Source organism: Condylura cristata, unplaced genomic scaffold, assembly GCF_000260355.1.
Source record: "Condylura cristata isolate star-nosed mole 26May11 unplaced genomic scaffold, ConCri1.0 scaffold00014, whole genome shotgun sequence".
NCBI lineage: Eukaryota > Metazoa > Chordata > Mammalia > Eulipotyphla > Talpidae > Condylura > Condylura cristata.
In genome coordinates, this window is record NW_004567115.1 from 18,479,525 (window position 1) to 18,500,988 (window position 21,464).

The 21,464-nt window shown below is 38.1% G+C and overlaps 1 protein-coding gene across 2 annotated transcripts in view; it reads left to right on the forward strand.

Moving 5' to 3' along the window:
- UBXN8 (UBX domain protein 8) overlaps positions 1-20,826 on the forward strand; it is a 30,498-nt gene extending 9,672 nt beyond the window's left edge. Inside the window, exons 2-9 of one of the 2 annotated variants that reach the window (XM_004682217.2) lie at positions 755-899; positions 5,838-5,960; positions 8,528-8,598; positions 10,438-10,560; positions 11,679-11,816; positions 13,744-13,785; positions 17,083-17,157; positions 19,942-20,826. In XM_004682217.2, coding sequence (XP_004682274.1) covers positions 812-899; positions 5,838-5,960; positions 8,528-8,598; positions 10,438-10,560; positions 11,679-11,816; positions 13,744-13,785; positions 17,083-17,157; positions 19,942-20,109 — 828 coding nt within the window. In that variant the 5' untranslated portion in view covers positions 755-811 and the 3' untranslated portion in view covers positions 20,110-20,826. Of the gene's footprint in view, positions 1-732; positions 900-5,837; positions 5,961-8,527; positions 8,599-10,437; positions 10,561-11,678; positions 11,817-13,743; positions 13,786-17,082; positions 17,158-19,941 lie in introns of both variants that reach the window. The other variant, XM_012724974.1, reaches the window with a different exon arrangement.
- The last annotated feature ends 638 nt before the right edge of the window (positions 20,827-21,464 follow it).

A 21,464-nucleotide genomic window follows, 5' to 3' on the forward strand; every position in this document is an offset into this window, starting at 1 on the left:
GGTGTCTTTTTGGAAAGTCCAGTCCTTAGAGCAGGGATCATTAGCATCCCATGAAGTCCCTATCATAGCACTTAGGGAATTTCACAATATGAAATCTTGTCTGTTGCAAAGATCTCCTAGCTTAAGCCAAATGCAAATTGACAGAATAGCCAGAGGTGAGTCATGGGATGTCAGTGAGGTCATAGAGCTGTAAGGTTGAGTTATTAACAATGATACCTGTTGGCAAAACTGACAAGGGGTAGGGCTGGGGTGGGGAGGGGGAGCTCCAGAATCTGGAATTAGCTAGCAGTCCAGCTTGTGAATGTCTTTTCCAAGGAACTAGAGACCACGGAAAGAACCAGGGGCCATCAGCGAGAGAAAGAACATGCTTTGAGGCCCTTTTGGTAGTTCTGCCCATAATCTCACAGCCACTGCCAACAGACAAAAGTCCCAGACCAGATTGCCTCCCACAGCATCCACTGCCGGTACACTTTTCTCTCCAGTTCTTCTACTCTTGTGAGCTCACAGTCTCCACAGTCTGGTGGCCAGTCAGGCGCCTCCAGGGATCAACCACACTAAAGCCTGGGCTTCAACTTCACAGCACAGCTTGGCTTGGCAGGGCGTCTTTTCTGGACATCTTGTGACATGGGGCGATGACTTGTTATTTCTTCACACAACGCTACAGGTTATGAGCGCAAGCGGAGGGGCTTGGCTCAGGGTGACCAACGACCTCACATCTGAGTGTTTCTCCAGAATCCTTTCTTCCCCACTGCAGGGGAGGAAGCAAACGGAAGGGGCGGGTGTTTCCACCGGACGCAAGTCGCCAGCCACCATGGCTTCTCGTGGGGTCGTCGGTATTTTCATCCTGTCTGCGCTCCCCCTTTTGTGCCTGGAGGTCCGGCGTGGGATCCCGGATCTAGGTAAGCGTTGGCTTTTCCGTCTTGGCGCTCACCGGGGTAACTGCCCCATGCTGTCGCATCGAAGTTCTGTCTCGAGGCGAGGTCGCTCTAGGCGACTTTGACTACGACTCCCAGGCTGCCTCTCGCCTGCCTCCCCTTTCCCGCGGGGTGCGTCCTGGAGCAAATCGCTCACCGCCTAGGGTAACCCACTTCACCAGGGAGGAGTGCTCCTTTACATCTGGTGAAGTTTCTCGTATTAAGAAGACAGGCGGAAAGCACAGGAACAAGCATAAGCACTATTTTCAAAATGTCTTGAGTGCTCGATCAAAATGGATTAACTAGGTGGTTAAGTTCTGAAGAGTGTAATAAGAGATTGAAGTAAGGAGGCACAGTCCTTTGAAACGCCCACCTTTGGAACGCCAGGGTGGGGGGACGTTGCAGACCTAAGGAATTGTCTCCATGAAGGGAAAGGAGGGAAACTATTGTGATTGGATCAAGGAACCGAAGAAGAGTGACTCAAGTTGGTATTTGTTGATCGCTTGTAAGCCTAAGGCCAAGTGTTGTTTATTCACTATCTCCTCCAGTCTGAGACAATCATAGGGGTGGGTACTATAACCCCCCACTTTACATTTTAGGAAACCAGGTACCGGAGGTTAAGTGACTCTCATAAGATTTTAAGAAGCTAACTGAATTCTTTGTGGAGAGTGTTTTGGAAGAAAACTCCAGGTGAAATGTTATAGGGCAGGGAGAGGGACACTACTGAACCCCCAAACCTTGCCTGCTCTAAATAGGTTCTGCCATCTGCTGCATCAAGACAAAACATCTAAGACTTTCATGAAAAGGAACTAATTTAATACAGTGAGTATACAATGTGGAAGACAAAGAGTATAATTTCTAAATGAAACACCTGAAGTTTACCCATCCCCTCGTGGGCAAAAGTCCACCCAGAAGGGATTGGCCCAAAAGAAAGCCTGAAAGCTGCCACAAGCTAAAGCACCTTCTGGCCTGGAACCATAGAAAAGGGTCAGAAATGGCCAGACAAGTCTGAGGAAAAGAGCAAAATCAAAATCAATATAAACACTGCCATAGTCAACTTCCCCACGGGTCTCTCACCCCCATCTCTTTCAACCAGTCCAGGGCCAAGAAACAAGCACGGTTTCATCATCACATACTCCCTGTTCCATGTGGCTTCCTCAGGGTGCATCCTGCTTCCTTTTTCTCAGATTCTTCCTCTTCTTTTTCTTTCCTCAGCTCCACCCTCCTTCTGGGTGGGGCAGGGAGCCTGGAACTTCCCCTTTTCCTAGGTACCACCCAGCTACAGAAAAAGTGAGGTGATTAGGCTTTGGAGGTGTGCAGGACATTATGATGACTTGCAATGGGATGAAAATAGGTATTTACATGGCAGAATCAACAGATTTGTTGAGGGATTAATGTTTGAGGCGAAGAATAGAGGGCTACAAGGATGACTTTGATATGTTGAGTTCAACAACTCTAAATAGTAGATAGTGCCAGTTAGGAAGGGGATATGAAAAGGAAAAGGGTGAAACTCTGGATAGTCATTTTTGGACATATTAGAAATAACTTTACAGGTTTGTCTACCTCACTAAACTCAGCTCTAATGTTAGAACCCCAATGAAACTTAGCTTTTGTAAATATCCTTTCTTTAGCTCTCCCCTCCTTCCCAACCTGCAACGGGCTACTCAGAAATGCTGCTTGAAATAAAAAATTAAAATACAATGATTTAAAATTTTTGGGGCAGAGACCACCATCTATATTCTCAAGTTCTTTTAGAATTGAGCAGATCTCATCTAAATTACATACAGAAATGTGAAATTCACATTTAAACAATTCCAGAATTTACCTGCTTCCTTACCTTTACAGTATCCACCTCCATACCTCTATTTTGCTCATCTAGAATTTTCTGCTTTGCACTAATATTTGTGTCACTAGGTTGCAGAAGATCTGCTCACATAGTCGCTCTAACTACAGAGAAATACACTAGAGAACTGAGAACACATAAAATTTATTTTGTATTTCCAGCAATTATGATGTCTAATTTAATAAAAAGAAGGGCAAGAGTTCTGAAAAATGCAGCTGGGTTCCATCTAGTAATAGTTCCTGAGATTTTACTTAATCATTGAGTTAATTCTCTTATAATCTGCTCTAGGTTGTCAACTATTGCCTTGTTTACTTTTCTTTTCCCATTGATATTGATTCTCCATAGATCCAGTAAGAGTAGTTAAGTCTAGGCCCTCCCTGGTGGCGCAGCAGGTTAAAGCACAGCACTGAGAAGCTAAAGCCACTTCCACATGAGTTCGATTCCCGCCTGCCCTGGAGGTGACCACATGGCGCTGCAGACCTCTCCTGACCCGCCCGCTGCTCCCCTCAGCAGTGTACTTCGTCGATCTGCCTGTTCTGCTCCCCACTCTGTCTCTGGTGAAGCCTCTCGCCGCCCCTGAGCCTCTGGCCTGTACCCCAGTTCTGTATGCACAAATAAATAAATCTTTAAAAAAAAAAAAAGAGTAGTTAAGTCTATTTTACAAATTATACATCTCAGTGCAACAGCATCAGGGCTAGTTACAATGGGACAGCATTTTCAGATCCTAATAATATTCTTAGCTGCAGTGGCTAGTTTAATTCTTAGATGGAAAAATGGAATTCTGTTCATTTACCTATGCTGTATTTTTGGACATTATTTGAAAAAGAATCCCTTTTTCTAATGCATAAAAAATACAACTACCAATACAACTTTACTTGTACTTAAGCTAAATATTGTAAGGCTGTTTCCTCACATTTGTTATCTTTTGAATGCATTTAAATTGAATGAACTCTTACAAGGAGGTACAAAAAAATCAAGGTAATTTACATTTTTTTATTTGAAAGGTGTATGTTTGAATCCAGTTCTTTTATATTCCCACATAACATTTGCAAATTGCTTGCTTGTTAGAACAATAAACTACCAGCCCTGATCACAATGGTAAAATGGGTCCTTTGTACTCTGCCTGATTATTTTTGATAATTATACTTAAGCTGCAAATGGAGAGTAGAAACCATTTTAAACCCACCTTTATATCTCTACTTCTTATCTTTGTCACTTAAGAAATTATATTACATAAAATTGGTACTAGTTACATTTTTGATGATTTAATTTTCATTTTGGTATTTAAAATAATATAAAGCTAAATATTGAATTTTTATTTTCTAGCCAAACAGGTATATGAGAATTAATATTTACAAATGAATAGATACTAAAAGATAGAGAAGTACATAGTTGTATAATTTATTTGTGAGAAGTTGGAGTCTGGTGTTTTAGTGAGATTAAAAAAAATTATTTATATTTTACATCATTGTTTTTTTTTTTTTTTAAGATTTATTTATTTATGTATACAGAGCCGGGGTTCTGGGCAGAGGTGCAGGGTTGGTGAGAGGATTCACCAGACACAGAATGGGGAGCAGAACAGGAAAAGTGGACTGACGAAGTACACTGCTGAGGGGAACAGCAAACGGGTCAGGAGAGGTCTGCCACACCATGTGGGTCACCTCCATGGTGGGGATCGAACTCATGCTGAAATGGCTTTAGCTTCTTAGTGCTGTGGTTTAACCCGCTGCGCCACCAGGGAGGGCCCATCATTGTTCATTTTTAAACAATGCTTGCTTTCTTTTTGCAGGTGTAGTCTCCGTAGAATTTCCACCACCAGTTCCCTTGTGCACTGTCACCACAGTCCCCTGTGCTCCTCCCTCTTTCCTTCCAACCCCTCCCCTCCTCTGCAGGATGTCTCTGGTTTATATTTTTGTTTTGTTTTACTATTTTCTTTTCCCTGATGCCTTATTTGCCTTATATTCCTCCTATAAGTGAAACCATCAATGTTTTTCTTTTTCCTTCTGACGTATTTCACTGAACATAATTTCTTCTACCTCTATCCATGTTGCTGTGAATGGCATTAGTTTATCTTTGATTGCTGAACAGTATTCCATTGTGTATGTATATACCACATCTTCTTGATCCAGTCATCTATTTTTGGGCATTTGGGTTGTTTCCAGGTTTTACACAGGTTTTATTATAAATAGTGCTGCGATAAACATAGGCTTCAAGTATTATTTTGAATGAATGTTTTTGTGTCATTTGGATGATCCCAAGGAGTGGAATTGCTGGGTTGAATGGCAGCTCCATTTTTAGTAGCCTGAGGAACCCCCACCCCGCTTTCCATAGTGTTGGACCAGTTTGCACTCCCACCAGCAGTGTATAGTTCTGTTTTCTTCACATCCTCGCCAACATTTAATGTTGCTAGCTTTTTTGATATGTGCCATTCTTACAGTTGTAAGGTGGTATCTCATTGTGGTTTTTATTTGCATGTCCCTGATGACAAGCTGAAAAGCGTCTTTATAGCAACAGAGACATTAACCAAAACAAAAGAGATAGACTGCTAATTGGGAAAAAAGGGTTTTGTACTCCATACAACTGCTAAGGGACTGATCACAAAGGTATGCAAAGAATTTACACAATTCAACAAAAATAAACAATCCAGTCAAGAAATGGGCAGAACTTAAAGACACTTTTCCAAATAGGAAATGCAAATGGCCAACAGATAATAAGAGAATGAATGTTTTAAATAGAACTGGAATTTGACAAGATGATACTGTCACAATTTAATTCCTAATGATGTGGGTTTTATTTCCTCTGGACAGAAGGGAAACCAGAATTTATACATTATTGATAATTATAATATTCAAAATGTAGCATGTCACTCAAACATGCATTTTGGAGACAGAAGATATTCTGAAATTATTTTATGAAAACTTATACTGGTAATGGGAACCATGATGAATTTTAGCATCTAAGAAAACAGAAAAATCATAATGTAGTTGTGTAGCTTTTCGTAATCTTTTACTGTGCTATTATTAGTAACAACAAAAGTGCTTTGAATTTTAATTGTTTATTTTTTGTTTTGTTTTTATAAGGAATTAAAGACCTAATTTTGCTATGTGGCCGGATCTTCTTACTGCTTGCGCTTCTAACTTTAATTATTTCTGTGACTACCTCATGGCTTAACTCATGTAAATCTTCCCAACTTTATCTGAAAGGTAAGTTTATTGTTTATATTACCTTTTTATATTTTTCTATTCAAATTTCCTCCCTTTATTGTAAAACTTTGTACAGTGAGAATCATTTTACCATCAATCTGTGCTGCATAATTTTAAAGTAATCTGTGCTATATAATTTTAAGGTAATTATTACATTTTTAGTCATGATTTTGGATTATAATTTCAGTATTGTGAGAGATAACACATTTTTTCTTACATCTACATTTGAAACTATATTGTTTCTAAGTTGTTGGTAGCTTGCAAATACTTTCATTTTAAGTTGTCTGTGTTTGTGCTTAACTATTCTACAATTGATGAAGTTTCTACTACTAACTTCTAAAAGTTTTCTGTTTTATTTTTCATTCTATATTGACAGTTTTTATTTACTCTTATCTCTTTTTTTAAAGATTGATTTATTTATGCATTCAAGAACTGGGGTGTAGGCCAGAAGTGGGGAGGAGGGTGAAAGGATTCACAGAGTGGCAAGCAGAACAGGAAGAAATACTGAAATACACTGTTGAGAAGTGCAGAGGGTAGGAGAGGTCTGCTGTGCCATGTGGGCCGCTCCCTGGCTGACCAGGGATTGAAATCATGCTGCAGTGGCTGGCAACTGCTTGACTGCACTGTCTTTAACCCTTGCGCCACTGGAGGCCCCTATCTCCTAGGTGTAGTTAAGTGACCTTAATTTTAAGAAACCAAGCTTGTTTTTTCTTTCTTTTTAAATAATGATTTATTTATGCATACAAGAACTGGGGGACAAGCCAGAGGCGTGGGGGGTGGGGTGGGGCAAGAGGGTTCATCAGTGACAGAATGGGGAGCAGAACAGGCAGATCTGCTGAAACACACTGCTGAGGGGAGCAGCAGGCAGTTCAGAAGAGGTCTGCTGCACCATTTGGGTCAACTCCCTGGCCAGGGATCAAACTCATGCTTCAGTAGCTGTGGACATCTTCATAGAGCTGCTTTTTAACCTGCTGTGCCATTAGGGAGGGCCCTGTTTTTTATTTTTCAATAAGTAAATGTTTGTGATTATTAGGAGCCTTATAAAACAATACTGTAGTTTATCTCGGATCAAGTGACTCCTAAAACTAATGCCTACATTCTAATATCTTAGTAGAAAGAATTTGTCAGCAGCAAATTTCATATATTATATTTTGTTGTTTATTTAAATACAGTTACGTAAAAGGAAAATGAGCACTATTTAAGTTATGGGACTATCATATTAACTGTGTGTAAAACCATATTCCTAAAAAAGGTCTTACTGTTCAACCTGAACATTTAGCCCTCCCAGCTTTAAATTTTAGCACTTCCCAATCAGATTTTGAAAATTTGGTCTTTCTAATTTGTATTTTACTATGAGGAGGATACTTGCAGCACATGTTATTTTGTGTTTTATAAATAAGGGAAATGGAAACATGCACTTAACAGATACCGTATATTGTGGTATTTAATTTTTGTTGGGGTGTAAGTCATTTTGGTATACGTGTTGGTAGTATCACTAAAAGCTAGAACTAGTAAGATTTAAGAGTACATATAGTACCTAATGTCATGTTTTCTTCAAGTGAGTAACTTGCTCATACTTTTTTTCTCTACCGTTACTGGTTATTGAAATATATAAGATTTTAAGTGAATTCAGTTTCATTTAAAACTTTAATCCTTATTTTGTAAAATTTTGCAAGATGAAGTTTGCAAAAGTTTAGAAGCACTCAGCTCTCAGTTTTAAGAGTTAAGCCTATTAGTTCCCTTGCTACTGATTTACTTAAAAACTATATTCTCTGACTCAAGAGTTTGAAAGGAATCTTAAGATAATTTTGACCAATCACATAATATGTTAATGGCCAAATGGAACCATCTGATAGCTTCTGTGCTTTACTATCCTAATCTTCCTTTAATAATTTGAGGAAATATTTACTGCTATGAGATAAAGTTGTTGACAGAAAGAGATGCTCCTGTTTAAAGAGCTGGGCAGGAGATTATTTCTTAAGAGATAAATAATTCTTCTGGGGAATACAAATAAATGAACCTAAATTTATTATACTTAGAATAAAGACCCATATAACAGCAGAAATCTTTTCACTTGACATTCAGTGGCTAATAACCACTGAAATGGTTATTTCTTCAGTCACTGTAAGAGCTGCCAAACACACAATACACTTTTGGGATCTAGGCATGTTGCTTTCATTATCAATTCCAAGGTTGATGAAACAACGCTCCTCATGCCTGCAATGTGGTGTTCCACACTTCATGTGCAGTACGGGATTTCCATGGTATGTCTTGGAGCTGTTAAGCCCTAGCTTCAACATACCACAACCACATGGAGCTTCCTTAGCAAAACATACAATATCATACAGTATTCATACATGTCAGGATTTTTGTTTCAGAACAGACCTTTTGTTTTAGATTTTCCTTGTGGGTGTCTTTATTTTAGCTGTCTGCATGTATCTTGCTTTTATATTATTTGAAAAATAGAACCTGTTTCTTGGTATTAGGATCTACAAATTTAGAGAAAAGGGCATTCAATTTATTGTTAGTTGGGAATTAAAAAGCACCTTTATGTTTTGGCATTCTAGAAGAAGAAGAGAAGAATGAGAAAAGGCAAAAACTTGTGAGAAAAAAGCAGCAAGAGGCACAAGGTGAAAAGGTAAAGAATAATTTTTAAAGAAAGAATAAAAAATATCTGGGTTTTTAGCTAAATATTAACCCTTTACAAAGGCCTACGCATTAACATTTTGACATGTATCACTTTTTCTAGTAAACAGATTATTCCTTTTTAAGTAGGCAAGGCTAAACACATCAAAATGATCAGTCTGCTTTTTTGTTCAGAAGGGGAAGGATGGTTACTACATTTGTAACTACCCCAATTTATATTTAGTACCATTGAAAGTCTCCTTACACTGTCTTTTGTAAGAAGCTCTCATAAAATATTTGAACTTCTAAAATTCCTATGGAAGGAGCTTATTTTCAAAGACTTGCTTGCTAGTTAGTGAGCTATAACTTTATCTGTATTCCAGTTGCATGTTAATTAACATCTGTAATTTGTAAGGGTTATAAAGTTAGGGTTCTTTTGTTTGGCATATGTCTAAAAACTTTATCAATGGGTTCTCTGACTTGGCCTCTTGGACAAAAGAAAATTAATAGGTCAGTCTTTGTGTATGGTGAAGTACCCAGTCTATGCAGAGATATGCCTGATGATACATAAAATTTTTTAATCTTTACATTCTAAAATATGTGATTTTTTTTCCCTCCTCTGATAGTTGATTGATAGTTTGATTTGGTATGAAATTACAGTTTGCAAATCATTAGAGTTTTAAAGTATTACACTATTATCCTCAAAGTTCCAGCGGGATTTTATAATATCTGATGCCATTTTTATCCTCGAGCCATTGCTTTTGATCAGTTTTTTATCCCTTTCTAGAAACTTATGATCTTTATACTTTGTATTGTGAAACTTCACTATGTTGTCATTTGGTGTGGCTCTTGTTTACTGTGACGGGAATCCAGTATGTTAGACATGTCCTTCTTTTGCTTCTTTTTTTTTTTTTTTAAAAGATTTATTTATTCATTCATACAGAACTGCGGTACAAGCCAGAGGTACAGGGAAGGTGAAAGGCTTCACCAGAGACAGCATGGATCAGAACAGGCAGACTGACGAAGTACGCTGCTAAGGGGAGCAGCGGGCGAGTCAGGAGAGGTCTGCCACCCTATGTGGATCACCTCTGGGGCAGGGGATCAAACTTGCACTGAAGCGGCTGTGGCCATCTTGCAGTGCTGAATACTAACCCATTGTGCCACAGGGAGGGCCGGGTTCTTCTTTTCTTTTTTAAGATTTGTTTTTATTTACTCATTAAAGAGCTGGGTCTATGCCAGAGGTATGGGGCAGTGAGAGGATTCATCAGGACAGAGTGGGGAGAAGAACAGATTGAGTGAAATAGACTGCTGAGTGGAACAGTGGGTGAGACAGAGAGGTCTGCGGTACCATGTGGGTCAGCTCCCTGGTGGAGGATTGAACTCTGCTGCCATGACTGGATAGCTTTATAGTGCTGAGATTTAAACCATTATACTACCAGGGAGACCCTGTCCTTTAGTTCTGAGAAATTTTCTTATGTTATTTTTTGATAATTTCTTCTCTGGTCCTTCTTCATTTTGAAGCTCCCAGTAAGTGAATTTTGAATTTCAGAGATGCAGTCTCTGAGGGTTTTTTTGTTGTTGTTGTTAGAACTGGGGTGTCTGCTGGAGGTGTGGCAGGGGATTCACCAGAAACAGAGTGGAGAGCATAAGAAGTGAAACTGCTGAAATACACTGTTGAGGAAGCAGTGGGTGTCACAAGAGTGGGTTAGCTTCCTGACTGGGATCGAATTCATGCCACAGTGGCTGGTGATAGCTTGAGAGTGCTGAGACTTTAACTGCTGCACTACGGTGAAGGTCCAAATCTGAGAACTGTTAATGCATAGTAATGACACAATTTTTTCTTTGTTAACAGGCCAGCAGATACATAGAGAATGTTTTAAAACCACACCAGGAAATGAAGTTGAGAAAATTGGAAGAACACTTTTATCAGATGACTGGTGAAACCTGGAAGTTAAGCAGTGGCCATAAACTTGGGGTTAGAAAATATTCCCATTTTATATATTTTGAGTTCAGTTTCTTTTTATATGTATCAGTTTTAAAAAATTGCAAATTGTGTGATATCTCCAGTATAGCTTGTTTTTTTTTCTTAGAAATCTAGTGATACGATTGTTTATCATTTGTTACTCAGCATTTTTGTATGTTAAATGGGTAAGTGAAGTTTTGATGCTGAAAGGGTCAGATCTTTGAAAAGCTCTAACATCAGGTAGTCTAAAGCAAACTGTTGACTAAATCACTAGTTTTTATGAGGGAATTCTGATATTTCCTCAAGTAAGGCTTCCTAAGTTATAAGCTCATATTCATTATGTTTAGTTTTTAGCAAACAGTATAATAGTTTTTATGATTTCTGGAATAAACAATTCCGTTGCCTCCTAAAGTACTTAATTTAAATGGTAGGTTGAAGTTTGATTTTAAGAACTAAAATACACTTATATATAACAAGATGCTATGGTCACATTCAGCTGTTGCATTTTAGTATCGCCAAATACATAAACATATATATGTTTTTGTTTGCACAGCCTTTTTAAAAATTTATTTATTTATGCATACAGAACTGGGGTACGGGCCAGAGGTGCAGGGGCGGTGAGAGAATTCACCAGAGAGAGAGCGGGAAGCAGAATAGGCCAACTGATGAAGTACACTCCTGAGGGGAGCTGTGGGCGGGTCAGGAGAGGTCTGCCATGCTTATAGGTCATCTCCGGGGCTGGGGATCGAACTCATGCTGGAGTGGCTTTAACTTCTTAGTGCTGTGCTTTAACCCACTGTGTCACCAAGGAGGGCCTGCACAGCCTTTTAATGCATATTTCCTTTTACTACCGTGCTTCCTGAGAAATTTGGGGGTCAGTCAAAAAAGGAAATACCTTTCTCGGCCTCTTTTCTATTAGAGGAAACCATAGAGCTAGATAAGAGTAGTTTTCACAAGTAATTAAGCTCTATGTTTTTTTTCTATGGAGATGATGCTTTAAGTTTTTGGGTCTAATTTTGACTTAATTTTTTTAGCTTGAAATACTATAAGGATAGAAAAGATAACTTCTGTGAATAAAATAAAGTCAACAGAGAGTTTCTCTTAAGAAATTCTTCATTGTGTTTTGATAGGGTGATGAAGATTTGGTGCTTGAAACTGGAGATAAGACATCTTTCGAAACCTCAAACAGAGAAGCAGCAAGGAGACGGACCTTGCCTAAGCCTTTAACCAAACTTTCACCACCTGCTGAACAGCCCAGGCAGAAGGAGGTTCATTACTTACTACCTGCTTCCTGAACTGTATCTGTGTGCAGTGGGAATAATGTTTTGTGGGTGAGGTGAAGATGAATACTGGCTTTTAATACAGTTGGTGTTTTCTTGTTACCTTATAAAATGATGAGCTTCATTTAGAATCACTTTTCCTGTTTTATTATCAATTTTAATGTACTAAACCAAATTTAGAAGGAAGCTGTGAAGATAAATGATGGTAGGTTTAGAAGATTTTTAGTTCTTTTTGAGAAGATTTCATTAAGTGAAAATGAATGTTTACTAAGGGAAAGTTTTCTATGGGTAACTAAGATGACTAAACCATATTTAGTGAGTAATTAATGACATGAGTGTAATTTTTTTCAGTGGTTTTTTTAGGGAAGGAATAAGCAACAGGTTTATTATTCATTGTCTTTCTTTCTTTAAAAAGATTTATTTATTTATGCATACAAGAACTGGGGCACAGGCCAGAAGTGTGAGGGGGTAAGAAGACCCCCCAGAGACAGAGTGTGAAGTAGGGGACAGTGTGTTTCAACACACTGCTGAAGGGAGCAGTGGCGGGTCAGGAGAGGTCTGCCGCACCATGGGGGTCAGCTCCCTGGCCAGGATGAAACTCGCACTACAGTGGCCATGGATAGCTTCATAGCACTGCATTTTAACCCGTTGCTCCACCAGGGAGGGCTCTCTTTTTTCATTTTCTTTCAAATCTTTAATCCTTAAGTTGATTCTGATTTAGATTTAGAAAAGGTTGGAAATAAGAAATCTATTTTTACTGACTCTTAAAGAAAGCTGGTATTTTTCTAAAAGTAGTTTCTTATGCTTGTTCCTCAGTCTGTTTCCCTGTCCCTTAATAGAGTTGGGGATAGAAGTCAGGTCACTGAATTATTTTTAAAATTATTTCAAAAGGATCTAATTACTGTACAGGCTATATAAAAATTCAAGTTTGATTTTTCTTAATAATAACTTGAATGATTTTGTGGTCATGGCAGACTTAACTGACTGTCATGTATGCTTTTGATACCAAAGAAAAGAGATTTATTTAATGAATTCAGTTAATTTTTGTTAGATAAAAATGTTATAAACTATAAAATATATGATCTTAAATTATTTTTTTAAATCTCTGACATTCCACTTGTTCCTAACAAGTGTTTTAGTCAAAGTGGTCTGAACATACAGTTTTTCGGTAAATAAACAAGAAAAGCAAATGCAAATAAATGATCAAGGCAACCAAAGATTCTGAATGAGTATAACCATTCCCCTTACAGTGCCAATGAAGAAAAATTTGGCCTCATATTCAAATGTGTGTATGCTTGAGTCTAAATAACTTTAGGGGCTTATTAAACTTATTAATTCATGTTAATATTTAATGTTTTTAATAGTACATTTTTATATACTATGTTGGGTCATCATAAAAATTCTTTAATTATATATCTATTGGTAGCTTCACCTCAAATCCTATTTTTATGATCTATTGAAAGTATTAATGTGTTTACCCAAGCCTGTTTGTAACTAAGCCCCCATTCTCATTTTAAACTTTCTCTCTTTTTTTAAAAGGTTATATTTATTTATGCATACAAGAATTGGGGTACAGGCCAAAGATGTGGGGAGTGTGAGGATTCCCCAGAGTGGAAAACAGAGCAGGCATATGACTGAAATACACTGCTGAGGGGAGCAGCAGGCAAGACAGGGAAGGTCTGCTGCCCAGTGTGGGTCACCTCCTTGGCAGGGGATTGAACTCGTGCAGCAGTGGCTACAGACAGCTTCATAATGCTGTGCTTTAACCACTTGTGGCCACAAGGGAGGGCACCTTCATCATAAACTTTCTATCAATGCATAGTTTAAAAAAAATTTCTTTAAGCTTAGGTGTTTCTGAATTGTTGAGATTAAGTTTTTCTTCAAAATATCTCATTCCTGTTATGTTTTTCTTTAGGTTCTTGATTTACCTGGAGAACCTCCTGAATCAGCTGAAGATGTAAGCTATTTTCTCTCTGAAGAAAAAATATATTTTCTCTTTTCTTTAACATTAAGACAGTGTTGCCTTATCTAAATGTGAATTTAGAAAGAAAAGCTAGCATAAATGTTAACATGATTGTACCATACTTAACTGTTCACTGAGCTTGGATTGTATTATATCCTACTATAGCCAGGAGAGTTTGGGCTTTTCCAAACTCAGATTAGTACATGAGTTACTTCTTAAAATCAAATTAGGTAGATAAATTGCATTTCTCTCCTAAAAAAGAAAATACAAAGAACACAGCTTCTTTGTAAATGTCTTAAGTGTGGTTTGCTGTTTTAGACTGAGTCCCAACTCTGTTGAGCTGTGTTCTTCCTGCTGTTGCCTTTGCTTAGTTTCAGACATGTCCACAGGGAACATGTGTTGTTATTTTTTTTTAAGATTTTTTTTTTTTTATTTATTAACACATACAAGAGCTGGGGTGTAGGCCAGAGGTGTGAAGGAGTGTGACTTTTACTAACCTAGGAAACTGTTTTAGAGGCAGCCATGCAAGTAACTGGGTGGTTCTCTTTTTTGTCAACACATTTGCAACATTTAAGTTTAGGCTTTTAGACAGCTGAGGGGGAAAAAAAGTCATACCAAAAATAGGCCAGTGAAGTGTGCAATCCAAATACTAAACCCCAAGGAGAAACATAATTAAAAATAAAAAACTTCTAGAGCCTCCCTGCTGGCACAAGGGGTTAAGTCTTAGCACTATAAAGTTATCAGCAGCCACTGTAGTATAAATTTGATCCCCAGCCAGGGAACTGCCCCACAGCACACAGCAGACCTCTCCTGTTTCACTCGCTTCTCCAGCAGTGTATTTCAGTCATTCTGCCTGTTCTGTTCCCCACTCTGTTTCTGGGGTATCCTGTCACACCTCCCTCCTGCACTTCTGGCCTATACCCAGTTTACATTATGCATAAAATAAGAATTTTTTTTTTTTAAAACTTCTAATTCCTCCTTTATACCAGACAAAATTCACGCCTGTGCTATGTCTGACCTAATACTTCTACATTCTCACATCTCTTGAAGTGGAGTTGGTTTCTATGACAACCATTTATAATACAGTAATGATTAAATATAGCTCAGGTTTACCCTGTCTTTGAAACACATGAAATTATTCCTATAGAAATAAAATCTCACTGGAGATAACACTGATTATAGCCATTTGTGAGTGATTCTCTTGAAATTGTACCTATTTGTGATTAATGCTTTTTTCTTTTTTCCAGAATCTTCAGCCCTAGAAAATTAAGAAAGCTTTGGGGCAGTTACTATTGCTTTTCCCTTTATAAATTATGGTTATTCCATTTTGTTTCTTCTCTACCCTGTTCTGTTATTTGATATTTTGTGTTATATTCACTCAACATAAACTCAAGTGCCAGAGAAGTAGAATTTTAAAATTAGGGTGAAATAAATCTCATCCCATTTTCTTATTGGGGCTGAAGCCACAGGAGGAAGTATCTAGGTAGCTGTTGCTCTAGCCAGAATCCTTCTGTTATTCATTTTATAAGCAATACTATGCCCATTTCCTCCTCCCTGTTCTATTTTCTTTGATTGTTGGTCCTCTTTGTTCTATTTTAAAATTTTATTTATTTAAAAAATGTGTATTTATGCATACAAGAACTGAGGAATAGGCCAGAGTTGCAGGGGGTGAGAGGATTCATTAGAGACAAAATGGGGAGCAAAACAGGAGGATCTACTGAAGTACACTGCTGAGGGGAGCAGTGGGTGGGTCAGGAGAGGTCTGCTGTGCCATGTGGGTCAGCTCCCTGGCTACAGTGGCTATGGATAGCTTCAGGGTGCAATGCTTTAATTCCTTGTGCCACCAGGGAGGTGCTTAATACACACACACACACACACACACATATGTATATGCATGTAGCACATATATGGATATACATGTGCATACTATAATATTAACAGGTATATTGTGTGTGAAGTTTTATCATCACTAATGTATAGATGATCATACTGGTCTTTATAGTGTATTGTATAGTAATTAAGAAAAGCTAATAATTATTGAAATATTTTGATTGTCAGAATCACTAGACAGAGTGTTTATACTATGCAGTTGCTACTGCTCAGAGAATTCTAAGAATTCAGTTCAGTCCCACTAAGTGTCCACAAACTGTCGTTTCACTTGCCTTCGGTGGCTTCAGCTGTCCCATTCCATCCTTCAGTGCTCCTGTTCTCATTGCTCTAAATTTTATCCCAATCTTAATCTAATGACCTGTTTTTGGGCAGTTGGCCTGGTCGTTCCAGACTTCTCTGCCTCCCTTTGCCCTTCTATTGTTACCCAGATTTTTTTACAATAAAGTGTGGAGTTCTATTATCATAAAAGGTAAAAACAAGACCAAGGCCTACTCCAGGCTTGTCTCTCATTTGCTTGAGTGATTTGCATCATATAGCACAGACTGCAATAGAGTGGGTAACTTTCATTCTTTCAGTTTAGTGTCTTTCTTGTCCATTGACTTGTCTGAGGTTGTGCTGGGTCTTACTTTGGTAGATTACTTTTGAAGCTCCACGGCAGTTTGAGTGTCAGCAGTGTTGTCTCTGCTGTCTTGCATGACTTCTCCTCACTGATCTCTTTAGTCTATAGGGAGATGTTTTCGTTTCAGAAGAATTATTATTTTTAAAGATTTATTTATTTATGCATATAAAACCTTGGTACAGGCAGGGGCGGGGAGGGTGAGAGGATTCACCAAAGTGGGGAGCAGAATAGGCAGATGTACTGAAATATACTGCTGAGGGCAGCAGCAGGTGGGTCAGGAGAGGTCTATCACATCATGTGGGTCACCCCCCTGGCTGGGGAGCTTCATAATACTGTGCTTTAACGCGTTGTGCCACTAGGGGGTCCCCAGAGGAATTATTTTTTTATGTTTGGAGTGAATCCTACTGAACCTTTATGTTGATCTGTTATTTTCTTTTATTAAGATTTATTTACTTAGGCATACAGAACTGGGGTACTAGCCAGAGGTACAGGGGCAGTGAGACAGAGTAGGGGGCAGAACAGGCAGACTGACAAAGTAGACACAGGAGAGGTCTGCTGCCATGTGGCTCACCTATGGGGCAGGGATCGAACTCATGCTGAAGTGGCTTTAGCTTCTTAGAGCTGTGCTTTAACCTGCTGCGCCACCAGGGAGGGCCCTGATCTCTTGTTTTAATAGCCATATTCTTACAAAGACTCCATATAAGTTTATGTAATCAGGTATTTCATAGGAGTATGAATTTCAGAGCTAGAATTCTTTTCTGAACCTTTTTTTCCCCCTTCAGGTAGTTACTGTTGCTCTTCGGTGTCCAAGTGGAAGAGTCATAAAGAGACAGTTTTTTAAATCTTGCAGCTCACAGGTGAGAAAATTCATAGTCTGAGAAACATTTTTGATGAGTTTGGTACTAGTTTAATCCCTTGCAGTAGGGGAGATAATTGTCACTGTTGTTGCTACGCCCATCAGACTAGAAGAAAGACCATTTATCTGTGTACATTGCAGAAATTTGCATAAGTAGACATACTGGACTGTTTGAATTGTGTTTTTTACATTCAAAACTTTCTTGCTTCTTCCTTTACCTATTCTTTAAAAATTTTTCTTTTTATTACATTTCACAGCTTGGTGGGTAAGAGGCTTTTAAGACTGCAGGTATTACAGTCTTAATTTTATTCCCATTATCCTTGATGGTTACCTTAAACCCCATCATAATTTTCTTCATTCTTCATTTTTGTACAATGTATGTTTTTGCATCATGGTTGTAACCCCCATGGAATTCCCACTACCAGTTCACCACTGTGCCATCATCACCATAGTCCCGAGGCCCCATGTGCTTTTCTCACCTTTTTTGATCTTATTCCTCTCCCTCCAACCTCCCATTGAATATCTCTGGTTTATGGTTGTTAATTTTCATTTTACTTTATTACAGTGACACTCTCTCCCCGCCTCCCCCTTACAGTCCTGCTATGAGTGAAACCACCTGGTATTTTTTCTCTTTCTTTCTTGCTTATTTTGCTTAGTAGGATCCTTCTAGCTCCATCTCTATTGTCAACAAATGGCTGAGTTTATCCTCTTTGATTGCTGAGTAATATTCCATTGTGTATATGTACCATATCTTCTTGATCCAATCATCTGTTTTGGGCATTTGGATTGATTCCACATCTTTCCTGTTGTAAATAGTGCTGCAATAAACATAGGGGTGCAGGTGTCCTTTTGAAGTAATGTTTTTGTGTCCTTCGGATATATAACCTAGGAGTGTGATTGCTAGGTCATATGGAAGCTCCATTTTTAGCAGTTTGAGAAACCTCCAAACAACTTCTCAGAGTGGTTGGACCAGTTTACATTCCCACCAGCAGTGTAGGAGAGTTCCTCTTTCTCCACATCCTCGCCATCATTTATTGTTGCTAATTTTAATGTGTGCAATTCTCACTGTGGTATCTCACTGTGGTTTTTATTTGCATTTCCCTGATCACGAGTGATGCTGAACATTTTTTTCATATGCCTCCTAAACCCCATTTTTATATATAACTTTCAAGCCATTCTTTAGGGTTTCCTTTTATTCTAAGAGTTTATCCTTTAAAAAACAATAACTGTGTTCATTAGTAATAATTTGGAAAATAGAAAACTACAACAAAATTTGATCTGCAACCTGCACATTAATGTATTTGTGTATTTCTATTTTGAGTGCATTTTGAAATACACTTATGTATGCATTAAATTTTTTGGGGGGGGGTCGGGCTCATTCTTGTATGTATAAAATAAAACACTTTTGGAAAATATTGCACTATCTTTGTATGATAGTGTCATTTTTTAAAAAAAAGATTTATGTATACATAAATCTCTGGGGTATAGGCCAGAGATGCTGGGGGAGTGATAGGATTCACTAGAGACAGAGTGGGGAGCAGAACAGGTGGAAACACTGCTGAAGGGAGCAGCAGGTGAAACAGGAGAAGTCTACCACACCATGTGGGTCATCTCCCTGGCTAGGGATTGAACTCATGTTGCAGTGGCTGGTGAGATCTTGATAACGCTGTATCTTTAACCTCTGTGCCACGAGGGAAATTCTCATGATGGCAGATTTTTTAAAAACATGAAGAATTTCTATTTTTTTTAAATATAATTGGTTGACAATCAAGTATGAAGAATTTCTTAAAGACCACCAAATAGATAAAAACAAAAAAAAGTTTAATCTATTTAGAAGTACCAGCTAAAAATGGGACACTATTTTCTACCTATCAGATTGTAAAAGATTTAAAAGTATAGTGCCCACATTTGGTCAGTCTGTGGAGGAAACAGGAATTCTCAGTAACTATTCATGTGTGTTCCTGTGGGGTAGTTTACTTATTTTTAGTATATTAATATTTTTGATCTAGTAATTTATGAGAATTTGTTTTACAGGAATAAGTCAAATGATCAAAGGTACCAGTGTGTTAATTAATATAGGGACTGGCTAAGTCTTGGAAAATTATGGAACTTTATAACATCGATAGACATTTACTACATGGAATATCATAGGTTCTTAGAAGGTGGGTAAATGTAGAGACAGGGATTACTGATGTTCCTTCAACTTCTTCCTAGAACATTCTATTATCCATCATTCTCTGTGAAGCTACAAATGATCCGTAGGCAGGTATTGTTTTCTTGGCAACAGTAAGTGGAAATTTTGACAGTTATTGTGGATATTCATGATTAGAAAATATAAATTAATAGGGGTGGTCTGCTGAAAACCAGGCTATGAGAAGGCAGAGTATTGGGGCCTGGACATAATTATTGTGACAGATTTCCTAAGTGACTTTCAAATGGACTATTCTTATATTTTGATCTAAAAATGTTCACCAAATACTAACCCATTTTTTCCAACCCACTTAACTGAATAACCTTTCCACTCTCCATGGTTGGGATTTTCTAATTGTTGAATAGCTACCTCTGCTACCCTATATTCCTTCTCTGAAACAAAAGGTTTATTTATTTACTCTTTAGAATTCATGGCATCTATTTCCCATTCAACTCTGGAAAGTTCCTTTGAGAGACATGAAAGTTCTGTAATTATTACTTGTAGGACATGTTTTTAAGAATGAAAGAACTGTGAATGATGGTCACTTAAGAGACACAATTGTATATAGTATTTGATAAGCTTTTTGTCTTTCAGGTCTTATTTAACTGGATGATGAAAATCGGGTACCACACATCCCTATACAGCCTTTCTACTTCTTTTCCCAGAAGGCCTCTAGAGCTGGAAGGAGGTTTATCACTGCAGGACATAGGAATAACTGTGGATACTGTTCTCAATGTAGAAGAGAAAGAGCAGAGCAACTAATCAAGAAATGAGAACTACCTGTTCTACATAATATCGGTTATGCCATGAACTTACAGGACAATAAAGGATTCACATTGAAATCATGCCATACGTTGATTGAACTCAAGGCAGTAAAAACTTTAATATTGGTGTCCATGGGGATAACAATATGGACATAAAGGACTGGAAAAGAATTGCTCTCTACATGTTTTTTGGTAACATGTTTTTTGGTAACATGTCATCTTACAATGTACCAAATGAGAACAAGGTATTAATGTATACAGTAACATTCAATAATTTATACTTTTCCTAGGTGACATCATTTAACAGTAGGCTGAAAACAAAGTCATATTGACTAGTTTCTGCCTTTTTAGTCCATTACAATATAATCAAACTCAAGTCTAAAAATAGTAGGAATTTTATTCTGCTGGCCTACACCTTGACTGTAACCTAAAAAAAAAGACCTTGGGTCAGATTACATAGCTAAGCCCCTCCTAGATTCTGGCCCACAGAAAATTGTGGGGAATAATGTTTTTAGCTATTACGTTTTGGGGAAATTTGTACAGGAAACTAGTATAGGAAACATTCAGGGCTGTTCCCCAACCAGAAGTCCTTAGAAATGACTCTGTTTTCTGGTATATTCTTTAGTTCTACTAGCTATTGCTATCTCTAATCAGGGATCCTTTCAAAGACTCAGTAAGCTTCCATCCACCTTTCTATGACAGACTTAATTGCAAATAGATGTAGACAAAAAAAAGAAAATGAATATTGCCACCTGTTCTGATCAGACTTTCATAAGTTCTACTTTCAGTTGTCCATCCACATCCATTTTCAGTAATTTGGATACAGAAATTGATACGAAATACAAAAGCGGCCAAAATTAATAGATACTTGAATCTATGAATAAAAATCCCTTCTGTGTGTCCCTCTCCAGTTTTTTTTTTTTTTAAAGATTTACTTATTTTTGCATACAAGAGCTGAGGTAAAGGGCAGAGGTGCAGAGTGGTGAGAGGATTCACCAGAGACAGCATGAGGAGCAAAATGGGCCAACTGACTGAAATACACTGTTGAGGGAAGCAGTGGGTGAGACAGGAGAGGTCTGCTGTGCCATGTGGGTCACCTCCCTGGCCTGGGGATCAAACTTGTGCTGCAGTGACTGTAGATAGCTTCATAGAGCTGAGACAACCCCTTGTATCACCAAACAGGCTCCTCTCCATTATCTAGCAGAAAAATACTAGGATAATTTTCTGTGTGGCAGGGTCTTTAAGTGCTGTCTTTAACCCCTGTGCCACCAGGGAGGTCTCTAGTTAATACCATTCTTGCAATGAGTTGGAATAAATTAGAAATACTATGGGAAATTAATCCTTTTTTCTAGA